A 24497-nucleotide genomic window follows, 5' to 3' on the forward strand; every position below is an offset into this window, starting at 1 on the left:
AAATGCAAAATTGTTCAGTGAATTGTGTGTGTGAATATGGCAAAGATGATTGTGAAAATGTTTGATACGCATATTTCTTAAAGTTGATGGAAAATTGTGAATGCTCAACGCTGTGGTGCACGAATTGTATATAATTCTCTATTCATATATTCAATAACAATATTGAAATTCATTTGAATGTAAGTAGAATGAAAATTTACAAAATTTTATTGTTTTTTATTTATTTTATAAATTTATTTAATTTAATAATTAATAATTATGAATTTTTTAGACTTTGGGATTCAGATTTTTACGACTTGAGAACTTTAAAATCTTTTAAAAACATATTCCAACTTAATATAGATAGAAAGAAAAAGTTTAATAAGTTTTAGGCAATTTATTGTTTGGCAATTTGGTTAAGTCTATTTTAGAAATATATATTTATAATAATAAATAGCGTAGAAGCAAGAAAAAAATTTAATATTTATGTAAATGATGTATTTCACTTCTTCTGGCATTGGAATTGGAAATTTTGTTTAGTTAACATTTATAAATCATAAATAAAAATATACCAAATATTTGTTTTCGTTAAAACAAAAAGTTTGATAAAGTAAATTGTATATTTCAGATAGACTTCTAGATATTATGAGAAAAATACTCAGCAAGAACATTTTTTATTTAGTTTATTTAATAAATCATATTTTTAAGAGCTAGAGAAATTGCAAAGGCAAATTTTAGGTATACAAAAAACTTGTTTTATAAGACTAAATAAACTAAGATTGAAGATTTGCTGGCTTATACATTTATTTAATAATATACATACATATGTAATATTAATATTATAAGCTGTCATATTATCTTATATATTCTACGTAAAAAATGTATTAAAAAGATTACCTTATTTTTTAAATTTTTTCCAGATTTATTTTTACTTTACTTTTTGCATTTTATGTTCATATATCTCATATAAAATCAATAATGTATATAATACAATTACAATATAAGTAAGCTTAGCAGTTATCCAATAGTTGAATAGTTACTGTTTAAATTAAATGAAATTTGACCTACTCTTTGGTAAATGCGTAGGAGGAAAAGCTTCACTTTTTTACCGTGCTTGTCAAAAGCAGTTCTATATTGTTTTATAAAGCTAGCAACGACCTTTTATTCCACAACAACAACAACAACAGCAGCAGCAGTAAGAATACTGTCGCAGAAATGTATGCTTCACTTATTTAATAGAGAGCATAATAAATATTACACAAGCGCAGGTGCTGGCTGGCTGCTGCTTAAGGACGTTTGTCAGACAAAGCCGCATAAAATCTGCCGCAGTTTCAGTGTCAACAGCAGCAGCAGCAACTGGTAGCTGCAACATGTTGCATGGCGCCAACAAATCGGCTACTCATTGTCGAATAATGCAACAGCAACAAACTGCGTACAAGTTTGGCTAAGCCCCAAGCATAAGTTCATGTAAAATGAATTCCTAATGGTATTGGATTGTTTTTTAGTAATACTTAGGAAGGGTGTTATATATTTGTTAGAAAATATGTAACAAATTTGCCGAGATATACATAAGCATATAAGACTCTTCAGAATTTCAGTTAAGTTGTAAAAGGTACAGGTTTTCATGATCATAAGTCGCTTATATTGAGAGTTCTTTTGCTGGAACTTGAGACAAACTAGAAGTTGTAGCTATATATAAACTTAAAGCTCAGATGACTTCAAAAATTCTCTGACTGCATTTCAAGAACTTTATTATCTTAAAAGCCTTGTCAACTAACATATCCTTGTGCTATTAGAATTAATTTCAGTTGATTTAGACTTAGCGCTTTAACAGAGATGATCTTATTATTGTTTCATTAGTTTAATCACAGAGCATATTAAATAGAATTTAATTGAAATAAATACAAAAAATATATAAGTGTAATAGAAAGCATTTCCAAGTAAACATTTTTGTATAAAGAATTTGTTCTTATAAGAATTTTTGTGTCTTTCTATTTTGCAACTTTTTTATGTAGGTCGGCTTGAACACATTTCTATCAATAATGTTTATTTTATTTTTTTTATATTTATAATATTTATTTTTAATCAACAACAAATATGAGTGGATTGTTGTCTGTATATATTTTTCAATAACCTTTAAGGTGATATTATTAAGTAGCTATCATCTACTGCTGTACATAGAGTAGAGTTTAGGCATAACTAGAAATGCAAATATTATTCACTTAAATTAATAGAATTTAGTTTATATACAACAAAATAATTTTTTATTTATATATTCAAATTTATTTATGTTTTACAATATTTTTCTTATATATTTATATTTTATTTATATTTATATATGTTTATTTATATATGTTTTATAACATTTTTCTTATATATTTATATTAGAGTTCATTTCGAAAGCATACACAATTTTTCAGCTTTGTTATGCATCTGAAATTTAGATAATATTTTTTTTGTGGCTTATCAAAAACGCACCTCAATGAGCTCTTAGAGGAAGAACATGAATAAAAATTGGAAAATGTAGGATTTCTATAAGAAACTTTGACTATGAATATTTGAATTTAGTTTGAAGATTTGGTATAATTTAATTTCTACTATATTATAATATAATAGTCAAACAAAAAGTTTTGAAAAACTTCAAAATATCACTACTTTAGGACATCTTAAAGGATACCTCGTATTCGGCTAGTCGCTAGTGGCATGGTCTTTGCTGCTTTTTTATAACTAAAAGCCATTACGTAACATCAACGCACAATCGCTGGGAATGTAATCCTATAACCTTATACCCATTACAAGCGCTGTGAGCAGCTCGCTGCTGCTACTGCTGTTGTTGCTGTTTTTGATGTTGCTGTTGTGTTTTAATTTCTTGTAGCATTTCTATTAAAGAGTCCAAAGGCCCAAGGAGCTTGCCACAACATGCAGTTCAATAATAGCGCCACAGTCGCAGCTGCCAGTCGGTCAGGCGACAAAAGAAACGCGCCGCAAAGTGCGCGTTTTCTGTTACGTCCCGCCCGGCCATCTCCCAACCCCACTGACCCTTGCCCTTTTTGCCCCCGCCTTTGAACACTCCTCGCCATCCGCATCCATATCCATGACCATGTCGTTGTCCGTTGTTCAACAAGTCAGCGCTTTAAATGCTGCACGCTGTTCCGGTCAAATGCTTCAATGCCAAGGGGCATAACCATAACAACGCCGCCAACATTCAGCGGCTCAGTGGTTTGGCTCGTCCACCCCTTCCCCCTGCGTCATAAAAAGAGCAAAGCGTTTGCTTTCGCCGTATTTAGAAATCAACTACAATGCAATGCATTCCGTATCCTGGCTCTGGCCCTACACGTTTTAATAATTCAGCTAAAAAGTCGTAAATAGAAAGATTTCTTCTTTGAGAATTTAAGAGCTCAAAATTAGATTTTAAAATTATCGAATATGTTTTTGATAATCGATATTTAGAAAACTATAAAAATATAATTGCGAATTTGGTTTTGAAGCGGACTACATTAAAGTTAGGATATAAATTTATTTTTTAACTAAATTATTGATTTATCAATTATAATATTTAATTTATTGCAAACGTTATTAATTAAAGAATAATATGATATTTTCAAAGTTTGTAAAGTCAAATGTAGATCTTATATCAAGAGCTATAAATTTGTATGTTGAATTAATCGATAACAGTAAGTTTACCTATTCGATTAACCGCAATATTCGAAAATAATATATAGATGGAATCGATATAAATACAAAAACTTGATCAAAATGTATCGAAATTATACTAAAATTGATCGATAAATAATTATACAATGCTAATATTTAAGTAAAATAAATAATATATAAAAGGTAATTAACTAATAATATTTAATATATTAATAATAATAATACTTAATATATTAATAATAATAATATTTAATATATTAAACGAGCATCCCCTTAATATATCGAATGAAACGATAAAATTGTTGATTAAGTAAGTTAAATCGGTATCAAATCATTTAGTTATCGAATTAGTTATCGATTAATATATCGAACAATTCGATTGAAAACCGAATACCCCAAATGAATCGATTCAGCGACAACAATTACAAAACTCTGTGTTTAACAAAGCCGCATGTTAAACGCTGATAATGTCACGTGCATCAATAACTGATATCGATTTTAGATAAGAAAAATTATGAATATGACGCAAAGTCTATTAATACGATTAAGAGGAAACCAATACTAATAAGTTGAGATTGAGCAGATAAAACTGACAGAAATTAACAACATCAAGCATAAATACTACGCGATGTCAAACCAGTTAACAAATTACTGTCAGACAATTATATATGGATGTAACACAGGGGAAATCGACAAATATCAACTATGTAATATTTTATATATTTATGATCAAATTTAAATTTGGCAATTGTCTAACGAAAATTACATTTAAAGCTATTTTGATGTTCCTCAACGAATATTTTTGATAAATAACAAATATAAATATTTATAGCTGATTCTAAATGGAGAAACAAAAAATCTATAATGTAGATATAAATATAATTATTTAATATTTATTCAATTGATAACTTAAAGGCTTGCTAAACAGCTTTGCTCAGTTCTTGTTGTTTTTAAGCCTTCAATTTGAAGCTTCGATCATTATTGATCTGTTTAATATTCTGAGATTATTGCCTCTTCAACTCAGTATAGATCATTATAGATAGATTATAGATAGATTTATTTAATATTTTTTAATTTTTCTATTATTTTTAAGTTTACTATTGTTATTTTATTTATTTCAACTATTTTAAAATAGTCGAAAATAAATAAATTCTGAGCGAAGTAATGCGATTTTTTGCAATTCTCGTTTTTGTATTCACTTCTGAGCAAATGTAAAAAGCATATTTTCCTTTGTTGTAAGTCTCTATGTGTATTATAGTCATACGGAGTCTATATTCTATATTCTATGTGTTCTATAACTAAAAGCTCTTTTATCTACTTCTTTTCCAATAGTGCTATTTATTATGTATTTAAATCTATTTCACAATATCTAGCAAAATATTGATAAGATTTCTAAATACCAAATTCTTAGTTTATATTCATAACAACAATTTTAATGTGGAGATGAATATCAATATTAGATGGGCAGCTTATATAGATATAAGTATATATAAGTATATATATAAGTAATTAAGAAACGCCAAGGTTATGTTTGAGGAAGATCTTGATCTTTCAAGTCAAGGTCTGCAAAGTTTCGGTATATGTTTAAAACACACTTTTAATTTGTATTTAAATACTCAGCAGTTTAAGCTGATATATTTAATCTACAATTTAGGAGAGTTTTCAAATATTTCATAATATTTTTTAATTTTATCACAAAAAATCTTTTTTAAATGTAAATTTATTGTTATACGATATTGATGGCTTGGGAAACTTTGGCTTAAAGATAATTTATACAAGGTGAGCCAAGAAGTAGTTGAGTTACTATAATATGATTAGTATAGGATATATATTAATAACTTAAAAAAGTATATTTTAAAGAAAATTTAATTTAATTTAAATTTAATATTGAATATGGGAAATCTCCTAAAAATTTACTTTCCTTTACAGTACTCTATTGACACAATGGATGCCACGCAACTGACTGAGCTGATGGGCAGCCACGATTTCATGCAGCTGCAGCAGCAGTTGCAACACAACAACAACAACTACAACACCGATGGCCACAATGGCCTGTCGCCGGAATCTGTGGAGCGTAGTTCAAGACCTGTACGACGCGCCACACGACGCACCTCACAGGTAAGCAAAGAGATATATAATCAATTATAAGGGATAAATGGCATGCAAATCGCTGTTGCAACTGTTTCACAGCTAAGCAATAACACCTACGACCTGGAGATGACCGATTCCAGTTCGCAGAGCGACGACACGAGCGGCGGCGGTGGCAGCAGCAATGGGGGCGGCAGCAGCACCAACAACAACAGCAGCAATCAGCTGGGCCCAGCGCTGGGCGGACAACGTCCCTCGAGTCGCGGCCGGCAACAAAATGGCACCAATCTAACGCCCAACAGCAACGGCAACGGCAACAGCAACAACAACAACAACAACAGCAGCAACAGCAGCAACGCCAATGCGAATCGTCGTCGCAAAGGCGCACTGAATGCCAAAGAGCGAAATCTACGCAGACTGGAGTCGAACGAAAGGGAACGCATGCGCATGCACAGCCTGAACGATGCATTTCAGTCGCTGCGCGAGGTGATTCCACACGTGGAGATGGAGCGGCGTCTGTCCAAAATCGAAACCCTAACGCTGGCCAAGAATTACATCATCAATCTGACGCACATTATACTCTCCAAGCGCAACGAGGAAGCTGCCGCCATGGAGCTGAACGCCGGCGCTGTTGGCGGCGTGTTGCTTACGAATTTGACAGCTGACAGCAATGTGGTTGCTGCCGCAACTGGTGCCAGCAATGGCTTGTGCTTCGACGATGCTCTGGCCACTGGCGGCGGCGGCGGCGGTGCCTACGACTGCGCGCTGCTCGCTGCTAGCGACGGCAGCTTGTTGAGTGCGGCAACGAGCGCCAATGCCATGCAAACGCTGCCCATGCACATGCATGCGGAGCAGCAACAGCAAACGCAGCAGCAACAGCAGCAGCAGCAGCAGCAGCAGCAACAGCAGCAGCAGCACTTGCCACACCATCATCATGCTCAGCAGTCACAGCTGTTGCACTCACATGCGCATCTAGGCAACAACATGTTGCTGCCACAACAGCAACAACAGCCACAGCAGCAGCAGCAACAGCAGCAGCAACAACCACAGCAACAGCCAACGCTTATACTCAATGGTGGCACCACTTTGAATGTGGGTGGCGTTGCAGTTGCTGTCGCTGTGGGTGGCTCAGGCAATGTGGGCGTGGCTGGGAGCGTTTTTCCAGATGTCAATGATAATTTCGATGAGCCCTTTCGGGAGTTTCTCTAAAGAGCGTCGATTCGGCTAATTCTGTAGGTCTGTGGTAAAATGGATATAAGTACACAAAATAGAATTTATAGCATACACAAAACACATAATATCCAAGCCTAAACAATGGGAATCTATAAATAATTATTTAAAAATACAAAAAAAATTTAAATAATTACGTAAACATAAGTCTAAGCAAAAACCCTAAGTAAATTGTATACCAAAACAGCTTAGCTTCAAGTCAGAACTCTCGACAGAGCTATTGCTATTATAGCTTAACTAGCTGTCAAACTTAGCAGGCACTAATTTTATTTTATTGCAAACATCTTAAGCTAAGGTTCTACAAACTACCAGAAGCTTTTCATTTTCCAAGTACCTGTCAATTTAGACATACACTTTAACATGAACTTTGCTTTATTCATTGAAAAATTCTAATTTCTTTTTTCAGCTACTGTTAAAGTTAGCAGACACAACAAGGAAATTCATCAACTTTTTACACTTATTTTCATTTGTAAAAAAAACTCTTTCTCAAGTGGCTGTCAAATTTGACATTCACATTAACATCATGTCAGATATTTCTTATTTGTTGATTCACAATATAAACGCTCAACAAAGTTAGTTTTTGTTCAAAACTGGTTGTTAAAGTTAGCATGCACTTTAACATACAGTAAATTGTTTCTTTCAACTTGATTTTCAGCACTTTAATTGAAATTCGAGATTGTTATTTCTAAAGTACTTACAAAGTTAGTAAGCTCTTTAACGTGATGTTAACTTGAGTATTTACCAAGGACTTTTGAAACAAAGTACATATAAACTTCCTTCCAAGAAATTGCTTAAATATCCTCAAATGCCTCTGACTTTTGCTTTATTTATTCATTTCTATTAATAAAATTTCTTGTAAATTATTAAAATATAATAGAAAATAATAACAAAGCCGACCGTTGTGGTGCAAATTTCAAATACATACGCAATTATTCAAAGGTGTTAATATACATATATATACACACATATATATACATACCTAATTATATACTTTTAGCCTATAAGTAATAAATATTATTTAGAAATGTAGTTCAGATTAAGCACGCAACAGAAACGGACGAATGCAACACGAGAAAATGAATGACACAAAACAGAAATTGATTAGCATAGCAAAACTGAAACGAGTGAATGAAACAGTGCAAGGAAATATGTAGCTCACATATATATATATAACTCTGTATGTGCGTATTTGAGTTAATATAATTAAGTACGCATTAACAATTGGCAGCAATAGCAGCAACAAAGACGCAGCATCAATTAACGTTAAATAACTGTGTATTGGGGAAGTTAAGTAGATGTTGAATGATGCCACAATGGCGACCCAATGCGACGCCAGGAATGGAACAGCAAGTGACGAGCGAAGCGGCGCTTAGTTAATTTACCACCCATGATCTTTTTAATGCACTTGAAATTTAGTGTTGTTGTAATGGCTAACACTGGCGGGGGGTTGCAGTGCGGCAGGAGCAGGGGTGGGTGGTCATAGCAATTAACACACAAAAACCGTTGAAAGCGGACCCATTGAAATTGGCACACTTCCGTTAGTGCGCCGCCGGTTAGAAAGAGATGGCACAGGGATGACGTGCGTACGGTAAACAGTAATAAAAATAACGGTGCTCAATGGGTGGCGTGTGTGGGCGTGTACGTGTGTGTGTATGTGTGTGTGGGGGGAAGCTTAGCAATAATTAAGTGAAAAATAGTAGTTAGGGTGGATGTCAACTTAAGCTTGTTGATTATGTTTGATTAGTCAAGATTTAGTCAAGTTAAATAGGAATGGGAGAGCTGCTCAAATGCTCAACCGTAGTTGACTATCCGATATCGAATTCTATGTAGCTTTAAGTCCAATACGAAACGTTATCGATATTTATTTGTAGCCAAATGGACAAACAGGGTTGCATTTGGAAAACAAAAACTGAACGAAACCCAATGAACGAGTTCTTCTAGTCAGAATCAGTAAAAAATCTTTAAAAATTGCAATATAGGCGAGTAGTTTAGTTGTGTAGAGAATTATTAAGCTATGTCTATTATAAAAACGAAAATATTGTAAAAGAATACTTCAAAAACTTCTATTAGTCTCAATGTATATAATGTTAAGCATCTGGTCTAAATGAGCATTTGGTGTGTACAAGAAAATAATAAAAAGTACTCGTATGTACATATACCTATATATATCTATATATATACAATTCTATATACATGGGTAATTGGTATATATATTCGAAATTATGTATCAACATTGTATAGAGCATTAATGATATCTAACTGCGCATAACAAGTTAAAGTTTATTTAATAAAGTCACGAAATAACTGCACGTATTTCAAATATTTGAAAAAAAAACCTAATTTTCATTAATAACTTAATAACCTATTGAAATTTGTGTCAACGTTTTTCTCGAGGTAAGTTTCATGAATATAATTTTGACTTACCTTGGGATGATGCAATATTTGATGTACTTTAATTTCTTGTTTGATTTCGATTTGATCTTTCCATTGCGGCCAAAAAATTGCATCATTTTTAAACAGTTTCTAAACTTTATCATGGGAAAAAACTGTCAGTGTAGCACGATTGAGAGGATCTGCAAATAAAATATTTTCAACTAAGCACCATAAATAAATACATTTTTAGAAGGCAAATTTTTTAAACTAATAACAAATTGAAGTTTACGTTGGCCGCGAGCACAGCGAAACTATCGTCACATTTGAAAATATCGTGAGCAGTAGTGTTGCCACATAGATAAAACTAAATAAAACACAATGTCGCTTTGGAAGCGAGTACTGCAAAACTATCGTCATATTTGAAAATATTGTAAACAGTAATGCTGCCACATTGCTTAAAAAAGTAGAACGCAATGTCGATATTTGCGCTCCTAAATGTAGCCTATCGACAGCCGCCACAGTTTGAATTTTAAAATAAATTAACTTAAAATATGATGGAAATGGTTTAGATCACAATTTTTTTACTCTTTTAGGCAATATAATTTATAGTATTTGCAAAGTTAATTAATAGCAACAAACAGGAATCTTGTTTAGTCTGTCAAGTATATTAAACACGAGCCGCGCTTTCTCTCTGCAGCTGACACGCAAACCGAGTAACGGACCTGCGCAATGCGCTCCACAACAATAACCAAAACAAGATTTTTTGTTTGCGTTTGCATTATGTTTTTGCGCCTTGCGACTAAAACATCGCGAGCTAAACCGTCGGCTAAAGAAAAATTTCTAAAAAAAAACTAATACATATACAAGCGTTTTTTTAAAAGTAGACAAACTACAAGATTGAGATTAGTTAATTGCAAACCAAAGTGAGTAAATAAATTAAAAAAAAATTGTGTGTGTGTCACAGTATATGCGTGCATGTGGGAATTAGGTAAAGCGTCAGAGGTAGCTGGTGGAGTGCAGTTATTTCTATTTTTCAGGTTCACTGCCTGCTTCCGTTCTACTTAGCTGGTCTGTTGTTTGTTGCTCTTCTTTTATGCCTCTTCTCAAGACGCTACCAGATTCATTTGAGTCTGTACTCAGACTCACAGATATACTTATACATGCATGTATGTATTTTTGTATGTTCCTGTGGGAAACTAGTTATATTAAGAGAAACACTGGCACGCAGCATGATAAAAACAAAAACAAAAGCAACCAATAGTTGCGTTTGATGCTGATCAAAAATTCCTGTACACGCATACTGATATCTGCATTTCAAGGTGTGTGTATGTGAGCGTATGTATGTATGTGTGTATGTATGTTTGCGTTTGCATTTGCCGCTTGAGTTCGTTAGAGTTTGTTAACCTCTGTCGGTTGCCGCTGCAATTGGCATTTGGTCACACTGTGCTCCAATTCTGTTGTTGTTTTCTGCCATTTCACAGTTGTTAACACTTTCCTCTATTACGTTTTAATTTTGAAATCTAATCAAAAGCTCCCACGCATACACACACGCACACATACACATATGTACACAATGGTCAGCTCGTCTGCTTCTGTTTAATGCCCGTTAGCCATGTCTATAGGTAAATTTCCGGAATTAGCTGATGGCACGCAACACACTTGCATGCTATTGTTGTTGTTGTCCACACATACATATATATGTATATATATGTATATAGTATTTATACCCTTGCACCTTGTACCTATTGAAAATGTGCATTTAGGTTATATTAGTTTTGTTAAAATGTTTGTAACAGGCTGAAGCAAGCGTGCCAGAGCCTATAAATTGTATATATCGTCGATCAGGATGACGAGCTAAGTGCTTAATCCACTTAGCTGTCCCTGTCCTGTCCGTATGTGTCAACGGGACGATCTCAGAGCCTATGAGCTTTTTGTGGGTCCATATGTAGCACGCGCAGATCAACTTTGTTTCTAAAAGTCGATAACTCTTCCCTATTCATTGCGATTGATTAAAAAGCTGATCTAAATTCCATTATTAAATTATATCTCGAACGTCTTTGAAGCTAGAATCTCTAAATTTTGCAAGTTATTTAATGTTTTTTAATACAATTTGTATTAAATTTTAAAGACCTTGTATTTATACTAATGTGATAAATTTTCTAATATAGATCCGCTGCTTAAATTTCCGAAAACTAACACAGTTCTACAAAATTGTAATTTTATTGTCGGCTGCTAATTTAATTTCGGCTTTGCCATCTGGTATGATAGCAATAAATTGGCGGCGATAGCAGAGGTTTTTAGTTTATTTTTATAAGATTTTTTGACATACAAGCTATTTGATTATAAAGATGCAAGATGAAGTCATAGAGGAAAAAACATTCGAAGAAATCGTATAAATTCAATGTAATACGCAATAAAATGCGTATATTGTCGATTGCGATCAGCAGCCAAGTCGGTTTCTGTGACCGTTAAAGTTAGATCCCTCTTCAATAATAAATATAATCCATATGCTCAAAGTGTCTTTAAAGTTTATAGTTACCACCGTAATATTTTTTTGGGATAAGGAACATCTGTAAATATATATGTAAATAAGTTTTTAAATAATTTAAAAATATATTTCAATTTAATTATTTAAAATAATTAAATGTGTTTTTTTGAGTCAGGGTATTTTCTATTCGAGTACTCTCTATAGTTGATTCAATATCGCAGCCCACTGACCCCAACAAAGTCTCCCATTTGATTATAGACACGACAACAACAAATATTCTACAGTGGGTCAAGATCTCATTAAATTATATTACTCAGCTTAATTTCTGTTTCTTGTTTGGGATTCCCATTTGTTTGTGCAGGGATTGGGCTTTCTTCAGATATATGCATTAAATATATAAGAATAATTTAATAAAAATATATGTTAAAATGTTAAGTTACATAGTCTTGGATTTTTAGAACAATTTATTTTAGGAATAAAGACATTATGTGAACGGTAAGGACTTTAGCTTATAATTTCACATTATATATATGTCTGAATTACTCATAATTATCAAAATATATTTTTTATTCAAGGAATATTTTTCTATATGTCAAATTCATAATAAATTCAAAGTTTTAATTATATTTGTATTAGTATTAATTATATTATATAATAATTGTATAGTTCATGTTTCACGCACTCAAACCACTGTGCAGTTCCTGCACGTCCACAATATATTGACAAGGTTTTTTGTACTACGCCTTCTATTGTCCTGTTTACCTGCGTCAGTAGCTGCGTCAGGTAACCCGAACAGCTGAACCTTTTCACTTCGTCGAGGTATATTTTCTATTTGGAAACTAATTCAATCAATCCACCCAAATGTCCAGCTTTATTAACCACTTCGCCACCCGCCGCTGACACAATTTCAGGTCGATCGATTTTTAGACGACTTTCGCTGCGATATATATATATATATATATTCTATTCGTCTATATATTTGGTTTATTCATGCTTCGCAGTGGGAAATTATGCCTATTGCGTTGCTCAACTAATTGGTATTGCGACCTATTCTAATTGAAGAGTTCAAATGGACGGACGGACGGACGGCTAAGACATAATTTATTAGAAATAAAATATTTTTATGTATTTGATGAGCGTAGCTTTGTTAACTAACAGAAAGGTTAAAGGTTAGCGTTGGACATTGCGATCTTATGTTTTGGTATATATGAATCTGTATGTGTATATGTAAAAAGAGATTGAAATTGGATATGGGATGAAACTTTGATAATAATATAAATTTAATATGGAAGAATGGACTTATAAAATATTCTACATTTTCCAGACTAGGTATATTAAAATGTATGTAAAATATGTTTATATTTATATTTGAAAATTAAATTTCTAAAAATTACCTTTTTATATGCTAATTCGTGTATGTAGATATTAAATTAATTGAAGATTAATGCTTTTTATCAAGTTAAAAAAGTAAATAAATGCTAAAGCAGAATGTCTATTATATAAACTATTTAAGCTTTTCGAAAAATTTGAAAAAAATTGATTTTAATTTGCAAAATATTTAAATTTTTAAAAAATCGTTCTATGTATCAAATTGTAAAAATTATTATTCATATTTATCTCGTATTTTTTCTCATTATTATAAAAGGAGAAAATAATCTAAATAAATAAAAAACATTCTTATATAATAAGTAAATTTACTATATAATGTGTACATATTTTTGTATTTTTAATACTTATATTTTTCGAGTTATCCAAAAACGTTTAATGCTTAAAAGTTAAAAAAGGTTATAGATTGTAGACAGGAAGCAACAGTTCAAATTTTTCCCTAGAGTTCGCAACAGATCTATTCGAAATATTGTTTTTATATCTGATATCAATCAGAAAGATAATATGGGAAAAATTATTAATTGAAAGTTTTTAAATTTCCAATTTGATATTAAGTAAATATGAGAAATATTGCGAATGCTTGGAATATTGAAAATTTCAAATTTTTAGTTCCTGTTAGGAAATGGTCAGACCGACGCAGTATAATATTAATATCTTATGAACTTATCCACGCCTTTATTTTTCTGTTACACATACATGTCAGCAATAACACATTAACCCATTTAAAATAGATTAAAAATAATTTTCTCGGAAATTACTTTTGCTACGTCCCATATTCCCTGAATAGTTCAACACAGCTGCATGGATCTCCACGCTGTCTTGAGTTATGTGGCACGCATTTTGCATTGATTTTAATGCAAGCTGCATTTAGCGCGCATTGCACTCGAAATGGTAAAAGCCCACCACGTCCTTGCCACCAAAATAATGCACTCAGCGAGGCACAACAACAGTTCGATATAATAACAAATAATAATGCGCCAAGAACTAGGCCAGCCAAGGGAAAAAGTGGCTGAATGCAGGCGAACTCATTTCTATGCGGACTTGGCCACATTCGTTGAGGGTTGTTGTAGGGTTAATCCGCAGCCAGACGACGCTAGGCGCAGGAGTAGCTGGTGGCAGTTGGCAGATGGTCGGTGGCAGGTGGTAAATAGAGACACTTGAACATCGTTATGGTTGGTCATGGGGTAGGGGCTTTGCGTGTCTGTCACTGATTTGGGGGTTGGCTCCAATAACTTTCCCCTTCGTTTAGTGCGGTTGACCATACACATATTGATTTTTGTTCTATTTTGCTTCTCCCCTTTTTGCCTGTTTTGATTAATATTTCGCCCATATCCTTGCAGTATCTAGACGGTATCCGGTGTATAAGGTTCTGACCAACAAAAAAAATGGCATCCGGCGGCTTGACATGTGTGAAATACATAACTTTCTTTTGCAATCTGCTGTTTGCGGTAAGTTAGCAAAGAGTGTAAATAATAAATCTTCACTAATCATTTGGTCTTGTTTCTATAGCTCACGGGTCTGCTGATCCTGATGGTGGGCGCAATGGTGCAGCTGAACTATGCGCATTATTCGAATTTCGTTAGTGACCATATTTGGACGGCGCCCATTATACTCATGGTTGTGGGCGCTGCTGTGGCATTTATCTGTTTCCTGGGCTGCTGTGGCGCCCTGAAGGAGAACAGCTGCATGATACTGAGCTTTGCAATATTGGCTGTTATTATATTCCTTTTGGAAATTGGTCTGGGCATTGCTGGCTATATCAAGCATTCGGGCCTGCCGCAGCTAATGGAAACACAATTCAATACGACCATGAAGCATTATAAGGAACGTGATGATTATCGTGATGCCTGGACACTGCTGCAAACCGAATTGGATTGCTGTGGCACAAATGGACCCAACGACTGGGATACCATCTTTCCCAATAAGACCCTGCCTCCTGCCTGCTGCCAGATTATCAATCTAAGCGAGGCCAAGGAGTGCACCACCTTGCATGCTGTACAGCAGGGCTGTCTTCAAAAGCTTTTGCACATACTCGATTCAAAGACTTTGATATTGGCCGGTGTGGTGCTCGCTGTGGCAGGCATACAGGTGAGCGAATCATATTTTAATATATATATTGTTAAATTATACATCATTTTGCATCTTCTCTTTTATTTAGCTGCTCACCATACTCTTTGCCTGCTGCTTGTATCGTTCGTTTCGCCGCAGCTACGATCATGTTTAGGCTGCGTAGTGAGGATCCCATCTATCGATTTTAAAAGCAGAAAGAAAGACAACCCCTTAACGTAGTCTGTAGTTTCGTCATATGCATGCGATATAACTCGTTGCCGTCTCTCAAAAGAATATTATATTAATTATAATACACAAAACACAAATCACAACACATTCTCAATTCACAAATTCATAATTTGCATTTCTCTCAATCACTGTTAGCCCAGCATTCTAAGATTTAGTTTTTTTCTATGCATATATATATACATATATATTTGAAAACTTGTTAATGTTATTCCCAGCTCAGTTGCGCTGAGCTCTATAAATAAGCTATACCAACTTGTATATCTCAAGAATATCTACTTATACTTGAACACCCTCTTTAATTTTTGTTGAAAACATGAAACTATTTATGATTAGTTCTTCTTACTACATTCCCATTTATGCCACCACAACATGCCCATTATGCATCACATAACTATATCATCTCTATTTACACTATATACCGACTGTTTCGAAATTGATTTTAAAAAGTGTCCTTGAAACAAAATTTTGATATGTAATGTACATTTAAATGCATTTTCAATTTTTGTAATGTATATGCGTGTGTCTGTGTGTGTATGGGCGTGGCCCCTCCCCCATCCTAAAGAGAAACCCACCATTTGCTAATTGTTTTTATATACCCTTATATCTTGATGCAATTTATTATATACATATGAACAGAACACTGCATTTTACACACACACGGAAAAATTTTAGCAATACACAAACATACCCTATATACATATATATAATTATTTATATATACAATGAATATCTATGTGACTGTATTTGTATTTGTATTTGTATTATAAAGTAAAACGATATTTGGGAGAATTTTACATATCTTGGCGACTCCTAGAAAGAAAAAATACAGCAAAAGTAAAGAAAACTGTCTGAAAGCGAATTTACAGTTGGAAATCGAACTAATTTAAATTAAATTAATTAAGCAGCGTGCTTATTAAACGCAACTCTCAAAATGATCACAAATAGTGAATATTACAATTCAATGTTAGATTATCTGAAATGCAAAAATAAAATGACAAAATTTTATCTAAGCAATTGTCTAAATCAGCACGATTTTTTAATTCTCAATATGCATTTCGAATATGTATGTATTTTAAATATGATATGAGTTGAAATATTTGTGCAGCACTGAAAAACTTAAGAATCAATAAACGAAAGGAATGAATATAATAAATTTGATGTGGAAATTAATACGTGGAAAATGATTTCTTTAATTGATGAATTGTCAAGCTAAGGCGAAATGGCTTGTTTATGATAGTGGTAGATAGAGTATATAAAAAATGTATACTTATATAGAGACAATTTGTAGACTATATCAGTTCAAATTATTGAAAAACGAATTTTGATAGATATATGCTGATTTTTTTTATTATAGCATTGACTTGCTTTCTAGCATATATCAAATATTTTTATTTTTGTTGTCCGATAGCTTCTTAAATAAACTTGACGTAACTTTATATAAATAATTTGTTGAACATAAAATGGCATTATTGCTAATGCATAAGCAGAATAAATTCATATTTTTACTATGAGTTGAATAGACAAGAATTTGTTTCTCAATTGGTATTTGATCAATCTATTGGTTTATTATAGAAAAATAAAAGATATAGTATAGTATATTCTAAAAACTAGTTTTTTATTAAATATCGGTTGCTACTTATATATAGTATATATGCATGATATATGTAATTTATTATTACTTAGCATACAGATTCTTTAAAATATACTACACAATATTTTATATTAAAGATCAAGCATCTCTAACTATATCGAACTTTTTTTATTACTTAAAATATTTTATTTTAAACTAGAACTGACTTTCGGCGAATATAATAACAAAATGTATATGCACTAAGCTTGGGCCTTCAATCTAGATTACCCCCATTGATTGGTTGCAGAAAAAACCAGGGAAGCTCATGAACAACTCGTCTACCAAGCAGTACGTTGAATGCTCTAAAAATCAAAATAATTGTTTAATTATTATTTTATACACTATGATTAAATTTCCTTTGAAAATTGTTATTTAAGCTTAGGCGTATACAAATTTGGAACAAAGCTAATTGAATATTTTATTTTATTATTTTATGTATTTAAATTCAGTCTCAATAATTATCTAAGTATTTTGAATACAATCTTCTCCGATTTAGATTTCAGCTGCTTCATATAAATTGTATATTTTGAATATTTAATATTAAATTAAAATATTTTTTATTTTATTTTTAGCAGATCTAAAAAATGGTTTTTTATTTCTTCAACCAAATACAGTTTTTGCCAACTACATTTATTTTTTTTTTAGTTTTAATATTTGTGGCAAGTGTTAAAAAGTGTTTAATAATCTTTAAATATTATTTGCAATCGTATTAGGTATATATAAAATATAAAATAAATAATAAATATGAATATTATGTTTTTAATGAACATGAATATAATTATTATAATATATGTAAATATAATTATATGTAAAATTATTATATATATTTTCTAATAATTCTTAGCATAAGGTATATTAAGTTGCTGAAATAACAGTAGCTTAAAGCAATTCAGTTTAAAAATGTCTATATATAACTGAGCATAAGCCAGCTCTAAAGAGCAGCATTAATATGCGGGAGTGTCTCTAATGTTTCGTTTGCCAAATTAATACTCTATAAGGTTTGTATCATAGCAATCCGTTTCCAATCAATTTCTTACGTTACATACATATATTATATAATTCTGTATATGGTTGTCCCTAACGACTTCAGTTTGATGTTTGTTCAATAATAATAAACAAACCTAACAAGCGCCGTCAACTACGCCAACAATTTTGTTAGACATATTGCAACAAACATTTGGAAACGAGTTGCATTTTTAAATATATCAGTAATAAACAATATATACATAAAAAAAATTATATATCTATATATATTATAAATAATGTCTAAAGCCGCTGCGGCGCCTCGCAAGGAGGTAACCGGACTGCATCGCATGACCCAGCAGGGACTGCGAGATCTGTGCAAGAAGGATAAGCTATATCAGACGCCGCGTCTGAACGATGTGCTCTATTTGCACTATCAGGGTAAATGAGATCCGATGCGACTGAAATTGATCTCCCCTTAAGTTTCGTATCATTTACAGGCTATCAGTATATTGAGTGCCTGGACGAGTATACGGAGCTCAAGTGTTTGTGGCTCGAGTGCAATGCCATTTCGGAAATCGAGGGTCTGGAGAAACAGAGCAAGCTACGCTGTCTCTTTTTGCAGAACAATCTCATCAAGCGCATCGAGAACTTGGCCTCGTGCCCCGAATTGGACACGCTGAATCTTAGCTCGAATCATATACGTCTGATTGAGAACATCGGCTCTGAGATCTTGCCCGTCTTGAATACCCTTAATATATCGTCTAACTATTTGAAGGATAGCGAGAGTCTCGCTCGACTGGTGGACTGTAAGACCTTGTCTGTGCTGGACTTGTCCAACAATCGCATTGATGATATTTTGGTGGTTAAGATCTTCGAGAAGATGCCCTGCTTAAAGGTTTTGGTGCTACAAGGAAATCCTGTCGTCTCACGCTTACCCCAATATCGGAAGACTTTGATTCTAGCCTGCGTAAGTATTAAAAGGGTTTGTGGTGGGATTAAGTTGTCATAGCGATAGATGAAGTGTCTATATATACATATTTTTATGAAATGAGGTAAAAGGGGAATGTGATTTAATATCTTTTTGCAAAATTTAGCAAAAAATAATTAATTTCTTAACTTTTTTAAATTGAAATATAAATTGAAAAAATAGTACTTTTTATATAAGTAAATATTTTATAGAAATAATAATAATTTCCGCATATAGAAGGTAAGTATACATTTTAAATAATTTTTTTATAGACAAATCTGAGCTTTGATTCAGAAATGAAATAGATTATTAAAATATAGGACAACATTTTTAAGTTATTAAAATTATGGTAACTTTAGTAACGAGACCTGCAAAGGCTATACTTTCATATATAGCCGCCCTACTACACCAATATCATATACAAATTTTTAATAATTTCCTTAAACTATATATAAAATTTCTGATAATTTTTTACTATAAACTGTAGCCCTTGAAAAGTATGTCATGCCTTATAAAATATATATAAAATCTTATCTTATTTTCTCAACTGTAGAAAGAGCTCACCTACTTGGACAGTCGTCCTGTATTTCCACGTGATCGTGCTTGTGCCGAGGCTTGGTAATATAAAGCTTTGACTACATACAGTTCTATTCCAGATGTACTTTTTTTCTATAATTTAGGAAACGTGAGGGCTACGAAGGCGAGCGTAAGGAGAATATGCGCTGGAATCGTGCCGATCGTAAGAAAATGCGTGACAGCGTGAACTGTAAGTACTTTAGATATTTGTAATATCTATAGATAAGCTAGAAGTTTCAATTTCCTAGATACCATCAAGCTGCGCAATCGTCATCGTCCGCCGGATCAGCAAGCTGCATTGATCAGCTCAACCGATTCGGAAGCAGAAGGCGATGCCGATAAAGGTGCCGAAAAGACACGTGTCAAGGCTGAGCTGGAATACGGTTGTGTGGATGATATATGGAGTGAAGTATCTGGCGATAATGCGAAAGTTAGCGAAAGCTCGGACAGTTCTGATATAGCGGATGAGGCTGCTGACAACGGTTCACACGATGATGACTTAGCCGAGCAGTTGAGCAATCGTCGAGCGAAGCCTTTGGACGGACGTCCAAAGGTGCTATACGAAACGCAATTCGCTGACGATGCAAATAATGAGCAGGAAGCACCTGGCGATAATACAAATAATGCTGATGAGGTGAAAGCTGACGATGCACGAGGTGTGAAACGTCTGCTCATAGAGGAAGTCAAGCTCGAACCACTCGCGGTGGAATGCAAGAAAGCCAGAGTACAACCTGAGCAGGAGAAGGAAGAGGTTGGCAAGCTGGCAGAGAATAAACTAGAGGAACCTAAAGAAGAGCAGAAGGTGGAGCAAGAGGCAGTGCAGGAAGTAGAGCAAATGCCAGCTCTGATAACTGCAGCAGAAAGCGGCTCTGAGCTGGATCAACAAGATGCCAGAGCAGATCTGGACAAATCGTGCCAGAAATTAAAAGATATAGCTTTAAATGATAATGGCCCGCCAACAGCCGAGCAGCTCAAACAGGAAGCCGTAGACAGAATGTATGAATCCTACGGAGAGGAAATATTTGCAGAACAACCCGAGTTCAACACGGCAATGTTAGAGAAGGAACACTCCAGTGAACAGCTACTGCCTAATGCAAGCAGTGAGTCAACATCAAAGACTACGTCAAATGATATAATCAAAACTAAGGAACAATTGGAATATGAAGAGGAATGCGCGGAGGCAAATGATATTGTCGAGTATAATATGAATGAGCTGAGCAGCCAGATGGACGACGACTTAAAGGAGCTGAATCAGCCGTTAGAGGAAATACGTGCCACGCTCGAACAACCGAACAACAAGACCACTGGCAACAACAGCTCCGACGAGGAGAAGGAGGCGGACCGAAAGAAATGCGTTGAATTGACAACGGTAACACATTCCCTGCGCATCATCGAGGAGTTCAGTGTGCGCCGAGAGCGCATTTCTGAGGACATTGAAAAGAAGAAAGCCACCGAGGAGCAGCAAAAGAAAGTCCTGACTGAGGAGATACAAACGGAGCAAGACAAGGAAGATGCCATAGACGCTGCCTTCGCCAAGGCCCTGGATGTTTGCACGGATGATGTGCCCACGCGTGTCTTCGGCGCGGGCTGCGATACGCCCAGCTACGAGTGGCGCCAGGAAGAGTGTATGCGTCAGTTAACCATCAAGGAGACTCGTACCGTGGACAGCGAACTGGCTGACGATGACGTGTACAGAGTGAAGCCGTTGAGTGAAAAAACGTCCGTAGAACAAGCTGAACTAATCTGTGAGGAAATGAGTCGACAATTGGAAGCCGATGAGAATTCGTTGCGGGACCTGCTGCAGCAGCTGGAGGATGAGACAGATGTCCTGTATGACATAACTAACGTAGAGGACGAAATACTCGACAAGGTGCCGGAGCCACCGCTCGACGAGGTCTGCGCCTCGCTTATCCACGAGCTCATCGATGAGCTGCAATATCAGGAAATAATCAACGGACAGAATATAAAATGCTTTGACTTCGGACTCATTGAATCCGATGAAGAATACAGCTATTCAGCTGAGCCCAAGACCAAGCCGATTGTGCCACCAGAGCTTGAGGATCCAGCCGGTGGCAAGTCGCTGCGTGAGTGTCTGGATGCCTTTGGCAATTTCCTTAGTTCGGTCAACGAACGCAAGAACGAAAGAAAGTTGGACAGAAATGCCACAACTAGCTCGGAGAAGGTGAATGCGGCTAAAACGCTGCTGAAGTCAAAAATGCTTAACGCCTACATGGATGAGAGTCCACAAGCCGTGGAGGCACAGCTGGCCAAAGAGCAGGAGAAGAAAAAGCGACACGTTGCGGCCATGGCAACGCGTTGCTTTTCGAAACGTGACAACTTCGAGGACTCACTCGAGGTAGTGGACAATAAGCTGATGATTAAAAAGAAGGACACAGGTGAGCTGCTCGATCTGCCGCCACCGCCTGCTCTGATCAGTGATACTGAGAGTGAGTCGGGCAATGAGTCCGAACAATCCGTTGATGAGTACGATACGGCCGAAGAACCGCACGAGGAGAATAGAAACTCACGCGAAATGTGGCCCAAAGCCGATCCAGCTGAACTGGAGATCAGCAAAGAACCGTTATCCCTGACTGAGCTAAACGACGGCGACAGTGCGGCGGATCAGTCAAGCGACAAGTTCTACTCCCTAGAAGCGAGAACTGCCTTCAACTCGCTAGACTCCGAGTTCATGGACAAATTGGACCTGCAAAAGGTGATTGGCACGGATGGCGAAATAACTGTGGAGGGCATGCGCAGCTACGACGAACTCACTGCAGACGATGGCGCGCAGAAGGCCGAAAATCCTGGCGCACTGGTGAAGCAAGATGAAATGCTTAAAGACCTGATCGGACGCCAGCAGCTGCAGGAGGAGCGCGAACGTCAGATGGAGGAGCTGTCCAAGGACCTCGGCGCACATAAATTGAAATGCAAATCAATCAGGGATCAGCTTGAAAGCGAGCTCGAAGAGGCGAGGGCTACCACAAATCTGTTAGTGATGCTAAACAGCCTGGAAGGACCCAAAGAGGAGGAGTTGAGGCAGCAACTCGCGGAGGTGCAGCAGGAAGAACCAAGGGACTCGGACAATCTCCAGGAGCTGCCAACCATAAAATTAACTCTGGGCAGTTGCAAAATATGCGAAATAAAGAGTCAAATTTCGAATGAGGAGGCACAACAAAGAGATCAAGTCGAAGCAGCGACAGAGGAAGGCGAAATGAAGCCAGAGGATAGACCTTTGAACAGCGAGCAAATATCCGAAAAAGCTGAAGAGCAAACGAGCAATGAAAAGCCTGAGGAAACGGCTAATGCCGTAGTGAAGCCCGCACCTAATGCCAATGTCACTATAGATGATGATATTATATCGGATACATCGACAGACTATGAATCTGGCGAGGATATACCCGTTGTAGAGCCGCCTAGGCTGCCCGAGGGCGCGCTCAATGAATTGTTTAGCAATCAGTTTGATAAGGACGGCCTCAAGCTTGAGCGCGAAAATGAAGATGCCTTGCGCAAACAACTATTCAGTTTGCCTCTGCGGGCTTGGGCCAGTCAAAATTCCATAGATCGAGTAGAAAATGCGGCGTCCGAAAACGAAAAACAAGATTCGGAATCGGCGCAGACAACAGACGTCGATGACGAAAGTTGGGAAGTGGAAACGAATTCGGAGCTAACTAAGCCTGAGGACGATGATGAAACGGATTCCAATGGAGCCATTGGCGAACTGGCGCGCAATGCCAAGCGCCAATGGGCGAAAATATCGGAGAAATTGAGCGAATTCATCGAGGCCGATGAGCTCAAGTTGTTGGACAAGAGTCAATTCAATGAGGAGGAAAGCGAGGAGGACGAGGAAGAAGATGAGCTAGAGGCAAGTCTTAAGAAATTGAATATTATCTACGAAGAATGCGAGACACAAATAAAGAGCGCAAGACCCGAAAATATGCAAGTTCCGAAGGAGTCCGAAGTAGCTAATGACGAAGTCGTGGAGGGAGATAAGCAGAGTGCAGATCATGCTGAACCAGCAGACCAGAATGAGAATCCAAATGTTGAGTGTGAAGAAGTGAAGGAGGATGAACAGAGTCTTGAGCAGACTAAGCCAGAAGAGGAAAGTGAGAACCCAAAGCGGAAGTCTGAAGACAAACAGCCAGAAGAGGAGCGCCAAAATTTGAAGTCTGAAGAAGTGAAGGTAGAGCCAGAAGGGGAGAGTGAGAACCCAAAGCGGAAGTCTGAAGAACAGACTAAGCCAGAAGAGGAACAAGTGAAGGTAGAGCCGGAAGAGGAGAATGAAAAGCCTGTAGAAGTGACAGGAGAACCGAGTCCTGAGCATACTAAGCCAGCAGATGAGAATGAAAACTCGAATCTGAAGCCGGAAGAATTATTCGCTGACCAAAAGCTGGCCGGGAGTCCATCGAAACCCGTAATAACACTAGATTACTTTGAAGAGAATACGGATGACGACAGCTTCCACACAATACCTGAGCTGAAGACCGAAGAAATTGAATGTAATCTGGAAATACTGAGTGATGATGGCAATGCCGTAGTCAAGGAGGTTAGCGTCAGCGCCCAAGTCACCTATGAATTGAAAAAATAATTGAAATTTGAGTTTATTTTTATTAATAAATCACCAATTTTGTATTAAATAATATGTGTGCTTACCTAGCCACGTGTGGGCAGCGTTTTGACCCCTTTGATAACATTGCGATGCCAAAAACCGGTTTCAACCACAGGGCAATTAATGGCGAAAGGCAAATGAAAAGTACAAACCACGTACATGATTTATAAATATATATTAAGTGCGAAAGATTAGAGCTAGATTATATTTTCCTTTCAGTTTTTTTTTTATTTACCGCTCGATCGATTAATTATCA

The 24497-nt window shown here is 35.6% G+C and overlaps 3 protein-coding genes across 3 annotated transcripts; all 3 read left to right on the forward strand.

Annotated features, from left to right (window-relative positions):
• The first annotated feature begins 163 nt into the window (after nt 1-163).
• Nucleotides 164-7367, forward strand: LOC111594297 (protein dimmed). Its single transcript, XM_023307535.2, has 4 exons — nt 164-179; nt 5563-5751; nt 5824-6608; nt 7358-7367. Exons 2-4 carry the CDS (start codon nt 5578-5580, stop codon nt 7365-7367), a joined length of 969 nt encoding a protein of 322 aa, XP_023163303.2. The 5' UTR covers nt 164-179; nt 5563-5577.
• Nucleotides 7368-10085: 2718 nt separating this feature from the next.
• On the forward strand, nt 10086-15439 carry LOC111600380 (CD63 antigen). The gene is made up of 4 exons (XM_030225191.1): nt 10086-10247; nt 14539-14646; nt 14708-15286; nt 15357-15439. Exons 2-4 carry the CDS (start codon nt 14584-14586, stop codon nt 15420-15422), a joined length of 708 nt encoding a protein of 235 aa, XP_030081051.1. The 5' UTR covers nt 10086-10247; nt 14539-14583; the 3' UTR covers nt 15423-15439.
• Nucleotides 15440-18373: 2934 nt separating this feature from the next.
• On the forward strand, nt 18374-24235 carry LOC111600374 (dynein assembly factor 1, axonemal homolog). Its single transcript, XM_023316452.2, has 5 exons — nt 18374-18530; nt 18590-19059; nt 19613-19677; nt 19740-19825; nt 19884-24235. Exons 1-5 carry the CDS (start codon nt 18389-18391, stop codon nt 24218-24220), a joined length of 5100 nt encoding a protein of 1699 aa, XP_023172220.2. The 5' UTR covers nt 18374-18388; the 3' UTR covers nt 24221-24235.
• Nucleotides 24236-24497: the final 262 nt, after the last annotated feature.

Source organism: Drosophila hydei, unplaced genomic scaffold (genome assembly GCF_003285905.1).
Source record: "Drosophila hydei strain 15085-1641.00,03,60 unplaced genomic scaffold, DhydRS2 tig00008124-arrow-arrow-pilon, whole genome shotgun sequence".
NCBI lineage: Eukaryota > Metazoa > Arthropoda > Insecta > Diptera > Drosophilidae > Drosophila > Drosophila hydei.

What these genes read in the sequence shown, in the direction of transcription:
- LOC111594297 (XM_023307535.2), top strand. Translation starts at nt 5,578, where the DNA reads ATGGATGCCACGCAACTGACTGAGCTGATGGGCAGCCACGATTTCATG. An exon ending in CCACACGACGCACCTCACAG is followed by an intron (nt 5,752 to 5,823) that starts GTAAGCAAAGAG and finishes ACTGTTTCACAG; the next exon opens with CTAAGCAATAACACCTACGA.
- LOC111600380 (XM_030225191.1), top strand. Translation starts at nt 14,584, where the DNA reads ATGGCATCCGGCGGCTTGACATGTGTGAAATACATAACTTTCTTTTGC. An exon ending in TTTGCAATCTGCTGTTTGCG is followed by an intron (nt 14,647 to 14,707) that starts GTAAGTTAGCAA and finishes TTGTTTCTATAG; the next exon opens with CTCACGGGTCTGCTGATCCT. An exon ending in TCGCTGTGGCAGGCATACAG is followed by an intron (nt 15,287 to 15,356) that starts GTGAGCGAATCA and finishes TCTTTTATTTAG; the next exon opens with CTGCTCACCATACTCTTTGC.
- LOC111600374 (XM_023316452.2), top strand. Translation starts at nt 18,389, where the DNA reads ATGTCTAAAGCCGCTGCGGCGCCTCGCAAGGAGGTAACCGGACTGCAT. An exon ending in GCTCTATTTGCACTATCAGG is followed by an intron (nt 18,531 to 18,589) that starts GTAAATGAGATC and finishes TATCATTTACAG; the next exon opens with GCTATCAGTATATTGAGTGC. An exon ending in AGACTTTGATTCTAGCCTGC is followed by an intron (nt 19,060 to 19,612) that starts GTAAGTATTAAA and finishes TCTCAACTGTAG; the next exon opens with AAAGAGCTCACCTACTTGGA.